General features: G+C 41.8%; 1 protein-coding gene across 1 annotated transcript in view; it reads right to left on the reverse strand.

Moving 5' to 3' along the window:
• Window positions 1-16,981, reverse strand: part of Ltbp1 (latent transforming growth factor beta binding protein 1) — a 403,424-nt gene that overhangs the window by 167,667 nt on the left and 218,776 nt on the right. Inside the window, 3 exon segments of the mRNA XM_028873448.2 lie at window positions 9,455-9,729; window positions 11,520-11,567; window positions 11,570-11,743. Coding sequence (XP_028729281.1) covers window positions 9,455-9,729; window positions 11,520-11,567; window positions 11,570-11,743 — 497 coding nt within the window.

The following is a 16,981-nucleotide window of genomic DNA, read 5'->3' on the forward strand; positions in this document are numbered from 1 at the left end:
CCTTGACTCGTGTACATCCCACACACATGCACACATAATTAAAATTAAAGTAAACCTTAGAAAAACTATGCAAAGGCAGTATCACTAGGGCAAATATATAGCCTCTGGGGATGGTCTTATAAAAGCAAATACTCATCTTGCATATAAATACTTTTATACATAAGAGGAGGCAGAAGAAAGTGAAAGTGGAAGTGTAAGAAAAAATGCAACACTATTATCATATCAGGAATGGCATGGGGCAGATAGGAACAAATCTTATCATTTCTCAGAATAGCTCATGAAATTGTTGTTTCTGTCAGTACAATTTCACGAGGCAGATTCCAAACTATTCTCTCTTAGTAACCCAGATGATTCTACTTTCATTTAGTAAATATTAATTCCATCCAATGGAATAGGGACAAGAAATAACTTTAGCTTCTAGAATTACCAGCTGTAATTCTTTAAACATTCTTGTAGTGTATAGAGTCTAAAAGTCCATCAAGAAAATCTATGTTCTCTTCAAACTCCCTTCAACACACTCATAACTTTGCCAGTTATGAGTGGCATCAGAAGTGGCTTACCAGAAGCCCCAAACTCTGTTTCATAATTATTTTCAGAGACTGTTCCTGTGCAAAAACCAAGAGTCTAATAATTGGTAGGTTTATGGTTTAGTGTGCCCTAAAGGTAAAACATAGAAGCTTGATGATATTCCATGTCCCAGCCAAAGTATTTTCATGGCTAATAAAATGGAAAAAAAATCTGAAAAAATAATCAGAGAAACCTAGTGATGCAACAAACTTGTTTCTGTATGGACCAGGTCAGGGAGAGGAAGATTTAAGGTTGACAGGCTTTGGGGGACCTACAGAGCATCCGCCTGGGTGAAGACTGGACATTGGGCTACGGGAAGCACCATGTCTGGGTCCTGCCCCATTCTGTGACGCATACTACTCTAGTTCTGAGAATCTATATTTGACTCTCCTAACGCCTGAGCCCCACATCCCTCATCCAAGGGAAACTAGCAGTTCCCCCACCCCTGCTGGCAGAAACCCAGTGACATGAACGCATGTTCTCTCTCTCACATGTGGTGTTTTCCCCCTTTGGATCCTATCCCTGTGTTTTGTTGAACTTTCTCCACTCCAGGCAAGAGGGGCCCTCACAGGCTGTCTGGCAGAAGTTTCTGGAACAAGACCAGTGAACACTTAAGATCTCCAGCACCTATCACTGAGATGTGCATGACACCTTCAGCAAAATCTCCTGCTATTGACAAAGGTAGAGCCTGGCAGGGATGGATACAAAGAGCGGCCGTGTTAGAGCCACTGGAGACACAGACTCGCTAACACTCCATTAAGTGTTTCTTGGATTATGACGAGTGAGCACTTGCGAGGGACACTGAAGAAAAACGCAGATGGCATAGGAAGTGACTGGTGTTGATGACTTATTCCACCAGAAGAAGGCCAAACTTCAGTAAATGTGATCAGCATACCCACACTAGAAGCTCTGTGTGTGGAGAAGGCAATGACTGGGAAAGGCAGCTCTCTCTGCCTTCCCAAACCTCTGGTCAGAAGCACCTTAGAAGATGAAAGCCATTGCCCTGACCCAAGCTCACATCACCTGAGGAAGCCCAGCCCTAAACACACAGCACATCGGTCCACAGCAAGGGAAAAGAAGGTCACCCATTGACTGTCACCATCTGTCGAGCTAGGCAGTAAACTCTGTTGTTATCTCCAGATAAGAGAGCGCTGTATAATTGAGAGGTCAAGGTTGTATATGCATTCATTCTTTAAAAGGAAGTTGTACTACAATTATGTATGCATTTCAGGGGTAACATCTGCATGAGCCACAGCACGCAGGAGGTTCAGAGGGCAACTTGTGGGAGTCTGTTCTCTCCTTCCATCATGTGGGTCCCAGGGGTCAAACTGGGGTCATCAGGCTTGGCAGCAGGTATCCTTACCAACCGAACCATCTCACCAGCCCCGCATTTATTCTTAAACATCCAATCTGTTTTGGTAGTTTCTGGACCCCATTTAGGGAAATAACCAATGTGAAAATGTTAAGATAATGCCAGCATGCTGTTGGGGCAAAGTTAAAATTTCCATTTTCACTCTAGGCCCACTCCATTAATATAAAGAGTCAGTCTACAATATGCAGAAATTAAAGAGCAGATTTCTGAGTAAGACTGAGTATCCTAGCTCTGTAAACTGAGCAATAACTTACTTTCCCGTCACAGGGAAACCAGTTTGAAAGTCTACAGCCCGTCTCTCTTTCTTCCTTCTTCCTTCCCCTCTCTCTCCCTGACATGCGCATTAGCAGGCCTCACATCTACTTCCCCAGTCTCCCATGAGTCTCTGTTAGGGCTTCACTGTAAAATGTCCCTCCGGGTCTTGCATTCTTGAATACCTGTCCCCAGTTGATGGGGCTCTCTAAAGAGGTTGTGGAAGCTTTAGGCCTTGGATATAACTAGCAGACTAGATCATTAGTAGAGACAGTGAGGGCTACAGCTCAGCCTGGGCTTGGGTTGAGGCCATTCTCTGCTTCCGCATTCTTCAAAAGGTGGGAAAGCCATGCCACAAGCTCACAATACCCAGGAATAACTCTTGTTCAGCCACCTTGACTTCCCAACACTGTGGACGCTATTCCCTTAAAGTTAACTGTGAACCAAAGTAAACCACTCTACCATAGGTTTTTTGCTTTTTTGTTCTGGGTTTTTTTTTTTTTGGGGGGGGGAGGTCAGGTATCCTGTCATAGCAATGAGAAATACAACAAATACAGAATCTATGCAAAGAAAGCTAAGAAGTTTTTCTTCACGCTTTTCTAAAAAGTACATTGAGTCATGCAATCCTAATACTTTCTGTCTGTAGTTGATGCCTTTCCGCTAATTTCTCAGTAGTGTGTACTTTTTCGTTTCAAACAAAAGCAGAGTGGTCCTGTTCCCCCTTCTACAATGCAAGCATGTCTGTGTCTTTTAGCTCTGAGCTTTGACCTTCAGGGTGTTGCATAAGGCAGCCCTATCTCCAAGGACTGTTTTCCTCCCTTGGTCTATTCTGTTTCCATTCTTCCTGCCCAGTGAGAACCCACTGCAATAGCATCTGGCACCTCTAAGAGACGACCAAACAGTTCTCATGTCACTTAAACTCAATTTTGCCTAGGACTTATTATTTATATGATGGATAATTAATGGAAACAAAGTTGTTTTTTTTCCCAATGACTTGAGTATTTCACAGCATGAACTACTCACTCCTTTTCTTTACAATCTCCAGAGAGTTTCTTTTCTTCAGTAGAATGTATCCCAGACACCTTCATCTTCAAGGTTGTGGCTTATGATTTTTTTTTTAATCTTTATGGAAGTTTTTTACAAGATCCACTGTGCTCATCTCTTTAACTCTCCATGGCTTGCAGTCCTATGAATGTGTCTTCTTTATCTCTGTTAGCGCGCTATAAAAACGTTCTGTTTATATCTACTTCGGGTTTTCCAGTATTTCTGCACTTCGTAGTTAATCTGGGTGTTTATATGTGGAATTTTCTGCTCTTTCAGCATTTGTAATGGGAAGGTCTTGAGACATTTTGCCTAACCTCCTCTGTGACGCCTGTGTCTAATTACAGTCCATGTTACCGCACTCAACAAAGAGACCATGATCGCATGATTGTGTAACCTGGCAATGACAGGGCCAGCAAGGAAGCTGGACCCTGAACTCTATTGTTGTGATTCTAAACACTTGACAATCGAGGCCTTTTCAAACAATCTGGCATCACTGGGTCTCTGTAAAGGGCTTGTTTTCAACAACTGGGCAGTCAGTTAAACCCAATTCAAACAATCACAATTGCAGATGCCACGTAAGATTCGAATTTAGGCCACTCTGAAGGGAACCAATTTGAAACAAAAGTCACCCTACACAATGAGAAGGGTGTGTAGATTTAACATCCTCCATGATGCAGTCATAGACCCGACAGGGACTTTCTGAAACCGGGCCTCTCCTCAGAGAGGAAAACTGGAATGGAAATGTTCAAGTTTCAAACTCAGACAAACAAGCGTCCCTGCAGAGAGTTGGTAACTGTAATTGCTGAAGCTGTGATTCTAACTTAGCCACACAGTGAACAAACTTGCAAATGTTTTCAAATATATAAGGAGTGCACAATTTACTACAAGTAACACAGACGCTTAAGTTAGCCAAGGCTATGATTTGCCAATTACTTTAGGAAGTCTACCCTCGAAGCCACCTTACCTCTTCTCTATTTCTACTCTTTAAATGATTCCTGTGATGCCTACTGATCCTAACATAAGAAAATATTTGAGACCATGAAAAAAATTAAATAACACTTTCTACAAAAGTAAAAACAAACAAAAAAGACTAGGTTTCCCCCCTCCATCTTGGCACTCTTTACAAAGGTGAAAATTATTACAGAATTTCCAATGTCAATGTTATTTATGCCTCTCTCCTCTTTATGACAGCATCTTAAAAAATGTCCTCCACTGTCATGAATATACTACCTGGAGATCTATTCACTGATTACTGAACTGTCTCCATTAATCCCCTCACATTCCACTGATAAATCCCCATGCTTTGACCCATAGTTAAGAATACATCATTTTGAATACCAATCAAGGTAGGATTTATCCTTAAAGATCCAGCCAGCTACCTTCTTTCACGTCCTTCCTCCCATGGGTCAGCTACTGGATGACAACGAGCATTGGCCTAGCTTCAAAGTAAAAAAGCTCACGAAAGTTCAGCACAACACACTCAGTTTCTCCATAACATTCAATAACCAAATCCTGATGATCCATCCATCTCCTACACTACTTATCTTTATCTTCAACTCTCCTTTTGCTGACCCTTGAGCATTTCATATTTTATACAAGTTCAAATTATTATGTTTGGAAGCCTCATACCCAGCACCGATCAAAGATAAAACTGGCAAATATCCTTTTCTAAAATGTTATTCAGTGCATTAAAGTTGTATTTTTCAAGTTCAGTTTGAAGTACATTATTTTATTTATAAGTCCAGGAAATTTTTAGTAGTTCCCCTTTCCTCTCATAAGAAATTTTCAAACATGCTGGGCCACTCAAAGACTGACATGATGATAATCTGTATGCTGAATTCCCAGAGTCAAAAGCTGCTGGCATCTCTCCACATCTGTGTATGGAATGCATTATGTGAGACAACTATAGACACTATGATACTTCACTCTTACGACTTTTATCACTCAACTCACAAGAATAAGAACACTCTCCTGCATAAACCCATCACTACCATCACACCTGGATAAGTAATAATTCTAAAGTAACAGCCAATAGCCAGTTCAATTTTTCCAATTGTTTCTGACACATGTTACATCTGGCTTTTTTTTTAAATCCCAATTTTGGTCCATCAAGACCAAATTTGGCTCATTGGGGAAGGGCCCTTGCCACCAGGCCGGACACCTTGGGTTAGACCCCTGGAACCTACATGGTAGGAAGAGAGACCTAGCTCCTCCAAGTTATCATCTGGCCTCCACACATGTTGTGGCATGTATGTGCCCTCCTCCTCCTGCCACCATGCACACTAAAATAAGTTAAAATTTAAAAGAAAAGTAATTTAGCGCCCATCCACTATATGTCTTCTGTGACTCTTTCTAGAAAAATCAGTCTACGTTTGTTTTCATGGTATGTTTATAAAAAAGGCAATGTTGCCCTACATTATAGTTCTGCTTTTTTTGTTCTGTTCCTATGTGATAATTTTAGCTTTCCTATTATCCTCCGTATTCCCTATACTCTGAAGTTTAGCTGTGAAGTTTAATGAGGTCCAGGTTGGACATTTTTTGGAAGAACACACATGTCCCATGTGGTTGTGTCACCCTTAACAATGCTGACCTTGGTTCTTGATAAGGGGGCTTCAAGGCTTGTTGACCTTACCACCAGCCATTTACATTGCACTATGCCCCAGTTTTAAGATCTTTAAAAATATGTATACTAAATTCTTGGGGTTCAGATTTAGCTCAGTGGTAGAGTGCTTGCCTAGCAAGCACAAGGCCCTGGGTTCGGTCCTCAGCTCTGGAAAAAAACAATATGTATACCAAATTCTGTCAGGCATCCCAGGCCATTTGCTTCCTGGCCTCCTTAGACTCTTTTCCTCAACTATCTCTTAAAATCTCTCCTCTCTGTTGAATCCCTTATCCCTTTGCTCTGTAAGCACTGCTTCATAATCAATTGCTCATTTTTATCCACCATTTAGATAGATCTGAAATTGTACACTAGGGAACTTCCAGGGGCTTAACTACACTTACAGTGCATGTTGTTGAGTTTATGACCTCGTTACTAGAATGTGCCACAGAAATATGAACTATTTCTGACATCATCATCTGGTATATGACCTCTTATAGCAACATACAAACCTAAGTGCTTATTGATACCCACGCAAGTTAAGTCTCAATAGCTGCAACTGCTGAGCATGCCCAAAGATCAAGGGGGAAAGTGATGCAAGGTTGGTTTTTCTCCCTGACCCCATTCCTTTAAAATCTACCGACACCTGTCTGTGTCTATGTCTCCAACATCTTAGCAGGACTCACCTATATACTATCAATTATTTTCCAATAATTGTCTGGCTCATCTGCACTGCACTGGTTAATTAGACAATCTTCACTTTCCAACAGAATTTCTCACAAGCGGGAAGACAAATACACGCTAGGAATGTCTGATGAAATAGATTTTATTTTGAAGCTGTGTGTCGGTGACTACACATGCAAAATGAATTAAGAATTGAGATCACTGTCTGGACCATTCGGCCGAAAGGCAGAACAGGATCCAGATAAGGCAAGAGTATTCCACTGGGCTTGGATTATTTAGGTAACTCCATCAATCACTCCATTCACTTCAATTGAATAGTCCAGTTCAGGCTTCTAAGTAATTTGTTTTCATCTTTTCTAGTTAGCATCATCTGTCCGATATTACAGGAGAATAACAACTTTGTTATGTTTCGCTTTTAAAACCCTTTTTATCATCTGTGTTCCAACTTGGACACTGGGGAGAAAGGTACTGGGCACACAGTTTTAAAAGGATCTGCTTTTCCTTTCTCCATGACCAACCTAAGCTGGAATGACCAAACAGTGCACATGGCACCAAAATCACCTTCCATCTCCAAGCTACATCTGGGGCAAAACTATGACGTGTATAAAATGTATCTTCAGCCACATGGCTCCTATCTATCTGTGCCCTTTACTTCAGAGATACATTTCAATGGTGGATAGTCTCTCTCTCCAAAGCACTTGCTAATACTGGAATTGAGTGGAGAAATAGATGTTATTTCAAGGGCCCTCTTAAAGTCATCTGTTTTGTCACTGTGGCAAGACGCCTAAGAAAACACCTTCTGAAAAGACAGATGTGTTTTGGCTCATGGCTGCAGAGCTTGCAGTAGATGGTAGGTTAGTTCCATGCTTCTCGACCTATGGTGAGGGGGCTCCTTATGGTCACCAACCTGTGACCTACTTCTTCCAACCACAGTTCCACCAACTCCTAATATTCTATTCAGATTTTAACCTATCCACGGATTAAACCATTGGTTATACCAGAGCCCTCAAAAACACACCTGGAATAGTGCTATACAATGTCGTAAGCAACTTTCAATCGAATCAAAGACAATCAGGATTAGCTATCACATGCCCAGAAGGAGGTACTTCAGGTATCCATGGGCAGATAAATGTTATGTTTGGAAGACTGAGGGTTTTCCCCTGTCTTTGAGAAGCTACATGACTTAAACATAAGCAATCAGGAATTCTGGCTACTTTCAAAAGTTTGACGCTATCAGTATCCTCTAAGCTAATATTTTCATAGTTCTGTGACATTTACAAAATGTGGTTCACATTAATTATCCTGTTTAATCTTAACATAACTCATAAGCACTATATTCTTGCCTCCAGTTTGCAGATAAGGAAGTTGGTTCTCTGCCACCAAGTGCTGAGTTCCTGGCTCTGAACAAGGTCTGTTAATTCCCCATGATGCCTTTCCATTCTGCACACTGCAACTCCATTCAGATCCACAAACTGACTTTTGGCTCTTCTGGAAGGGTGGTGATAATCCTATATGACTTAGTATCTAAAGGGGGGGAGGGCTGAAAGTTTCTTAAGCAATTAACAATTGGTTCTACAAGCCTAAAGCATTTCTCCTTTTCTTCTTAGCTTCCCACCTCCCACACACTATTTTTGGAATGAAGAAGACATCTTCCTACTCTGTCTGAAGGTTATTTAAACCATAACTGTTGTATGATATCTTGTTGGTGTTCTGACAAATGAAGTTTGCCTAGAGATCAGAGGGCAGAGCTGGCCACTAGTTAACCATAAAGGCCAGGCAGTGGTGGCACATACCTTTAATTCCAGCACTTGGGAGGAGGAAGCAGGAAGATCAGGAGTTCAAGGTTACCCTGGGCTACACAAAATTGAACCAGTCTAAAAGAGAAACAGAGCCAAGCAGTGGTGGCACACACCTTTAACCTCAGCTAGCTGCAGCTCTGTTTCTCTGATATTTCAGCTGTCACTCTATACCTGACTCTGAGTTTTTTATTAATAAGACACTTGGGATCATGCTTCATATAACCAAAAGGCAGGTAGAGGATCACAGGACAAAGTACATCATTACTTTGTAAAGTAGCCCAAAGCAGCAGAACCAAGTGGTTGGGGAAGAGAAACCAAAGGCCCATGATTTTGAGAGGGAGCAAGAGGGTACATAGGAGGAATTGGGTAGAGGAATGGGAAGAAGGAAGATAATGTAATTATATTTTAATTAAAATGTACTTCAATTAAAAATTTAGGCTGCCTTCAATACACAGATTCCATGGAGGAATTTAAAAGGAAAAGGTCTTTCACTTTATGATATAGGCTGAAGTTACAGTAACTCCAATGACATTAAAAATTCACATTAAATAATTTATTCATGGCTATCCTAATTGCAAATTAAAAGAAAACAAAAGATGATATTATTATTACACAGGAGATTCAAAATTCAACTCCACTTACATCTAAATTATCAAAACCCTACAAAAGCATTTTTTTATAACATCTTTGTATACAGTAGCTCCTCTACCACATCTCATATCTGGCATGTTTTGCACACAGATCATCACAACAACAACAACAAAAAAAAAAAAACATAAATAAATGACCATGAAATTCCAGCAACACTTCCAGAAGTTCACTACTTAAAGTTATTCTATACATCATGTGCCAGCAAGACTTTTTTTCTGTAAAGGGCCACAAATTAAACAGGTTTTGTTTTGCAGACCACATAATCTCACTGAATATACTTCGTTCTGCTGTCCCTGCATAAGGCTGGCATAGATGAAAAAGTAAATAAATGAGTTGGACTGGGTTTCAATAAACCTTTTATTCGTAAATTCACCATAGCTTACCAGCCTCTCCTATAGAGAGTTGTTTGTACCACATCTGGCTTCTTAACAGGACAATGTCCCACCTAGAAAACCTTATCAAGATGGCCTGAACCACACTGCTCACCTGGGACCCAATGGTTTCCTGGAAGCATCGGCCGAGCTGTGTCTTAGCAGCCACGGGATACACGTGTGGAATGACCTGCTGGTGGGAGTACGTGGAATGTACTGTCTGGGTCTTCTGGACGGGGTGCCCTTGGTACGAGACTTGGGGTTGGCCTGGTTGGGCTTCTTTCACCTTCTGGCCCATTGGGCCGTCAATTCTGGAAACCTGGTGTATCTGGACAGAAGCCTCAGGAGGATGCTTCACATGGATATTGACTATGTTGGGGGGAAATTTCACTACAAAGATCAGGAGGACAATTTGTTAATCATGAATAATTAACTGGGATACTCAGGATTTTTAAAAATGTGAAATGAACTTGATAGAAACACACCTACCAACAGACTCCACATAGGATAAACATATACAAAGTATCTTTTTGTGGCAGACATCAAAATTCTTGACAATTTTGTGCTCAAAATGACAAATTTATACATTAAAAAAAATTGTGGGCTGGAAAGATGGTCTAGCTGGTAAAGGTGTCTACCATCAAGTCTGATGAGCTGAGTTCACATCCCAGGATACAACATGATGGAAGGAGAGAACTAACTCCATCCACAAGTTGTCTCGGACCACTACACATGCACTGTGACACACACACACACACACACACACACACACACACACACACACACACACAAATACATAACAAAAATTTTAAATAAAACTGCAATTATGCAAACATTAAAGTATCTCAACAGTGATATATTAAGAAACAAGAATATTGGGGCTGGAAAGATGGCTCAGTGGTTAAGAGCAGTGGCTGCTCTTCCAGAAAACCTGGGTTCAATTCCCAGCATTCACATGGCAGCTTATAACCGTCTGTAACTCCAGTTCCAGGGAATCTGGCACCCTCACACAGATATACATGTAGACAAAGCACCAATGCACAGAAAATAAAAATAAATAAATGTAGCCGGGCAGTGGTGGCAATATGCCTTTAATCCCAGCACTCGGGAGGCAGAGCCAGGTAGATCTCTGTGAGTTCGAGGCCAGCCTGGTCTATAGAGCGAGATCCAGGACAGACACCAAAACTATACAGAGAAACCTTGTCTTAAAAAAATAATAATAATTAATAAATAAATAAATCTCTTTAAAAGAAATAAAACCAAGAATAATATTTTAGCTAGGATCACAAAAAAAATATGAATTCATGATGCTTTCATGGTAAGGTGAGTACACCTTACCAAGTGGTAATATATTCTCAGAGATTAGTTACTTTTGTATATTTCATAAAATTTCTTCTATAGAAATTTCTATTATGGAAATTTTAGGACTTAAATTTTTCCATTAAAAGTAAAGATCCAGTTTCACAAAGCAGGCTTCTTTCATCCGTTAATTTTAGGTATTTCTTACATATATACGTTTGAGTTCTTTCTTACAATACACTACTGTGTGTTGATTTATATGTGTCGCAGACTGCCTTTCCACCCCTTTCAAAGACAATTTCAGACAAAATGCTCATCTTCTGACACAAACATTCAGGGTTTACAGAGTTAGAGCAGTTACACTTCACTGACCCCCTTTGAAAGTCCTACGTTCCTAAGGATGCCAGCTTTGAAAGAATGAATTAGTCACAGAATGTGTGAGCTCCAAGTGACCTAGTTTGCCTTCCTCTACAGATGGACAGATGGAAGCCCGGTGAAGTTAAGTGACTGTGTAGGACGCACATCAACTATCTGTCAGCTACAAAATTCACTACGGGTTACGGTGTGGCCCGTTAGTTTACTGCTGCTGTCAGGGTCCGACCCGGACCTTGTTTCTGACCTTGCATATCCACCACTCTGTGGTGCTGCAGGGAATCAGGCCCTTCTTTCGGCCATCTCATTTCCCAGATACCAGCACACGGTGTCCTAGACAGCCAGCCCTGCAGCCACAAGAGTGAGCCCCCATTCCCAACTTTCCTGCCCTTTCTCATGTCACAGATCCGCTCCCTCCCTTCCGTTCCAACCCCAGTCCTGGCATGTATGCAGAGACTTCTCTCTGGGTGTGACCTGGTAACAGAGCGAAATGAGAATGCAGACCTTACCTTTGACTCCTTGTTGGTTAGTCATGGTCAGAGGCAAGGTGTGTGTGAATGGATGACATGTGTTCCCAAGGCCTTCCCTGGCTGCTGGGAGTGCTGGTAGAGTTTAGGCCCACTGGCACCAAGGACGGGGATCTGGCAAAGCTTTCCTGTGAAATTTGGAGGGCACTGGCATTTGTCCCTTGAACTGCACTGGCCACCATTCATACATGGAAGATGGCAAATTACTGAAAAGGAAAAGAGAGAACGTGGAAGTTGGTTAGTTTCCCAAAGGTTATAAGCCAATCAACCGGCGCTCTCCCCACCACATCCACACACCCTATTTCAGACATCCCATCCCACTGGGAGTCAATACATGGCCAAAGAGTTTCTATTATCTGGTAGCCTCTCCCGACAATGGAAAGGCATTCAGCTTCCATGAGCTGGTGTCTGTTTGCCCGCAACAACAGAAAAAAGAGTTTATAGGGAAAGTACAAAGTAGATCTGACAAGATGCCTGGGTGGGTGAAGAGTCTGCTGCCAAGTCTGATGACCTGGGCTTGATCCCCAGGACCCACATGGTAGAAGGAGAGAACTGACTCACGCAGAATGTCCTCTGACCTCCGTACATGCTCCCTGGCACAAAACAGACCCATATACATACACATATAGACACATAAAATAAATAAAAGAGAATGTAACAAAACTAATATGTGTGTATGTATATATGTAAGCATGTATGTACATATGTATGAAGTAACCACCCAGGGTTACTGTGTACCACAGTACCTGTGGGAGCCCACAAAGGTTTTCTAGTGAGATCTGAGCTTGGTTTACACAGCAGGGCTGCATTAGGGGATGGCTGGACCATGTGCATGGTCACCAGGTGTCTGGGATGGTCTGCACTTGGCTGTGCTGGGGGGCAGTATTTTGCTCCACCCCTTGGCATTCCTTTAAAAGTCCTTTAGAAGAGACAGAAGGGGCTGGTGGGTTTTGACCCAGGCCCTCCCGAGGCTGTCCTGTGTTTCTGTCTCTCTCCTCTATATTTCTATCTAAATCTCTTATCCCTCACTCCTCAAGAGTCCCTGGGGTAAATAAATGTGAGTGCTGGCCCCCACAAGTACAATTTTAAGCATCTCTTGCTACTTGAAATTGCTCTGCTTCTCTATTTACTGATGATTAGCTAACTGTATCAGAGACTACAAATTCCATGGAAAGAAGAGGTATTTCCACCCTGATAATCTTCATGTCCTCAGTACCTAAAAGGTATAGAGTAGGGATTTGCTCATAGAGCAGATAAAGCAACAAATTAGAGTAAGGAAAATTTGTTTGTCTGTAGAAGACACTGAACTCTGTGCCACTCAGGACATAAATAAAGCTCAGATAGCTTGAAACATGCTTCGTAAGAATTTGTCATCTCATTGGACAAAAACCAAACATTTGAAATGAAATGAAACCTGGTAGTATCTGAGTGATCATTAGTTTCAGGTTTATTCACTTGAAATATCAAAAGATAAGGTAATGCATTGGCTGAAGAGTTTTCAGTTTTTAACTTGGAATAAACTCAGGTATGGCGGACCTTCCTCACTGCTAGTGAATGTATCCTCGCAGCCTCTAAATGCCATCAGATTTCTGCTTGAACAAGAAAAGCCCCTCAACTCTATTTTTCTTAGCTTTTATGTTCTTTAAATGGTGTCCTTCATGACTACACTTGCCTGAAATCTTTCTTTGCTTCCCGATATAACTGTAAAATACCTTGGGACAGGACACGCCTTCCTTTTCCTCTACAGAACCCGTCTTCCTAAAGCCACTAATAGTCTCTGTGTCACTAACTCTGACAGGAAGATTCCAGTCTCCCTTGGTTACAATGGTACCTTGGTCGTCTATTTGATTCCTTCCTCCTTCCCTATCCCCTCTGCACATTCTTTGCAGAAGCCTCCTTTGATTGTTCTTTAAACACTGCTGCATACTATGGTCTGGTCCTAAAATCTTCTTGACCAACTCCACATACTTTGATATGATTTCATCATGTCCCCAAACCTGAGATCCTGTCAAATCTTCTTTTTGCTGAATTTCAAACTGTCTACAACTGTGTATCTCCATGTAGACATCCCATAGACGCCCCAAAACTCACACCATCTACAGTAGAGATCATCTCCCTTCTAACAGCCTTAGTTCCAGAGTGGCCTTTAGCAAAATGTGGCTGTTTCTCCCTCACCTCACTCATTCAACATCCACACTAGAACTTCTCTCTTCCAATCGCTCAGAGCTCTGCTCCCTCTGCAACCTCATGGCTCCTGAGCTCACCCCATCTCTCACAGCGCAGCCTACTGAACTTCATTCAGAACCGACGAGCTTGTTGTGGAGTCCTCTGCCTGGGACACCTTCCGTTCGGCTCCCTTCAGCAGACTGACTTCCTGTTTGTCCTTTAGACTCTGCCCGGCCCTTGCCTCTCTGAGAAGCATTCAGAATTGCCTCTCAGTCACTACCCTCCAGGTCACATCTCTGACATCATGACAGTTGTCTGACTACTGCGTATACTCCATCCACTAAAGTTCCGTGAGGTCAGAGAATCAGTACTGTTTAATTTTACCCTTCACACAGAGCTCAGAATCTAGGAGAAATGCTTAAGGTCTGAAACATAAAGAAAAAGAAGATAAACATAAAGACGAAGAAACGAACAGTTCTGTGCCTGTCATTTTGTTAAATACCTTCCTTAAGTTGTAAAGAAGGTTCAGTCCTTACCCTTCAAGGATTTTACAGCTCACCTGTGACATTAAACCACACAGTATAACTAAAACAACAAAGAAACAATGGCTGTCAAATATTAATAAAATCCTTTGAAACTTCAGAAATAATTGAAAAAGCGCTTCCCAAAAGACAGACCTGGGAGAAGTCTTTAAGACTGAGCAAAATCGAGAATGCAGACAGCACACTCTAGAGAGATCATCTTTAGAAGGAAGAGTAAGCTCGTCTAGGAGAGAGTGAGTCAGTGTGTCTTGTTAAAACCCAGGCTTTTAAAGGAAGGGAAGGGATCAGGCTATAAGCTGGAACGTGAAGGCTTACATCAGACCAAGAGGCTATTAAAGACGTGATGCGGGGTTTGGACTTTATTCTGTAATGGACAAGTTATCCCGAGGCTTGAAGGGGAGGATTAACAAGGTTGCCAGCGTGTTCCAGGAAGGCTGCTCTGCAGATGGCATTCAGGATTAGTTGAGCAGAAAAAGTGACAATGCTAGGAGGTGCCAGTTTGGAAACTGTCATACTAACTGAGAGGCGAGTTGAAAACAGAGCTTGGGGTGATGGCAGGAAGCACTGAGAGGAATATGAAGTGATGTCACCTGAGAGGAGGCTCAGAAGAATGTGCAGGAAACTGAGGAGATGGAGAAGGAAAGAGCGAGCTGCAAAACACTACCAGGTTACAATCCAGAAACTGTGTTCTAGGCTTATGGGTCAGTTGGAGTCAAACAACCCAGACTAGCTGGACCCTGGAGCACCCCCAAACTTCCACTGGTATCCCATCTCCTCTCAGAAGTGCCAGGTAAAAGAAGAGGTAGTCAAAATGATTCCAGTAGTCAGTATCCTTGTAACTCCTAGTTCAATTCCAACTACAACTTCAAAACCATCATTTGGCTCTCTGGATGAGCTCAGTGTAGGCTGGGTCACAGTGAAGAGTCCCATACTTAAATATACTATTATGCAAATAATCCTATGAATACCTCATCATTGGAACACAGACTCTCTTTACTTCCAACTTGCAGGAATTTGAGAAGCCACAGTACCCTGAACACAAGATGTAAACTTCACTGTTAGCTCTGTCCACCAATCCCTTCAATAATGGCAGGTGTATATCATAACCAGTGCCTAATCCCATCACACTTTTCAAGCTTAGGTGCTACACATCCTTAGTTGGAGCACACACATACCAAGGCAGGTAGTCCTGTTGCCTCCCAACCCCAAAGCCATAAAATCACAGAATGTTTATTGAAAGCGGATCATCAAAAGATGGTATGGACTTCAAGGAAGTAACAGTGACACTCTGAGAAGGAAAATCACACAGTGCGCATGTCCAGTAGTTCACTCCTTTGAGTTTGCTTTCAAAATCCTGTCCAAAAGAAGAGGGATGTGGCAATGTATAGAGCAGTGGTTCTCGGTTCTCAGCCACCCTAATGCTGCGACCCTTTAATACAGCTCCTCATGTTGTTCTGACCGCCAACCACACAATTATCTTCATCGCTACTTCACAACTGTAATTTTGCTGTTGTTATGAATCATAATGTAAATATCTGTGCTTTCTGGTGGCCTTAGGTGACTCCTGTGAAAGGGTCACTCAACTCCAATGCAGTTGCGACCCACAGGTTGAGAACTGCTGGTTTGGAGGAAAGAAAAGAAATTCTCTGTCATAAGTTATACAGTGAGAAGGACGCCAACATCCTCACACTATCCTTGACTGGTTTCAATCAAAGAAATAAAACATTTCAATTCTTCATGCTTCTAATATTTTCAATTGTAGACTAGTAAAAGAAAATAGCCTTACTGTGTGGCCTTCATTGCTCTACATATGTATACCCTCCCCTTAGATGTTTTGACAAAAAAAAAAAATATTTAAAAGCTGTGCAGCTCGAATTCTTCCACCTATTAAGCTGTAAAGTAAAGGCAGGCATGGTGGCACACACCTTTAATCACAGCACTTTAGGGGGCAGAGGCAGGTGGATCTCTCTGAGTTCAAGACTAGCCTAGTCTCCATAGCAAGTTCTAGGCCATCCAAGGCTACATCATGAGATCCTTCCTAAATAAATAAATAATCTTGTTAAGATATGTAAATTGAGGACTGCCTATAATCTATACTGGCATAAATTCATAGAAATAGCCATCTTAAAAATTAACCAACTGACCTTTGCATGATATTTCCAGTAATGCTAATAGACTCTAAAATCCAACGTGGGCTCAGGTCCTCTATGTCTCTCTACCTTTTACTCCAGAGATCACTTCCCTACAATTAAATGTCTGCTGTGGGATGTCATTCTGTATGCTGTGAATATGTGTTACTCTGATTGGCCAGTAGCCAGGCAGGAAGTATAGGCAGGACAAGCAGACGAGGAGAGAGATAGGAAGAAGAAGGGCAGAGTCAGAAGTCACCAGTCAACACAGAGGAAGCAAGATGACAAGGCAGAACTGAGGAAAGGTACCAAGCTATGTGGCTAAACATTGATAAGAATTATGGGTTAATTTAAATGTAAGAGCTAGTCAGTAATAAGCCTGAGCTAATGGCCAAGCAGTTATAATTAATATCAGCTTCTGGGTGATTATTTTATAAGTGGCTGCGGGACGGTGGGGCCTGGTAGGAATGGAGAAACCTTCTGACTACAATTGTCCTGTGAGCTATGGTAGCCTAAGAGAATACAGCAGTATTCTGTGTCCCTGGTCATCAGGAAACAGCTTCTGCCTGGCCATTTTAATCACTAAAAGGTCACTATTCATAACCAT

Source organism: Peromyscus leucopus, chromosome 22 (genome assembly GCF_004664715.2).
Source record: "Peromyscus leucopus breed LL Stock chromosome 22, UCI_PerLeu_2.1, whole genome shotgun sequence".
NCBI lineage: Eukaryota > Metazoa > Chordata > Mammalia > Rodentia > Cricetidae > Peromyscus > Peromyscus leucopus.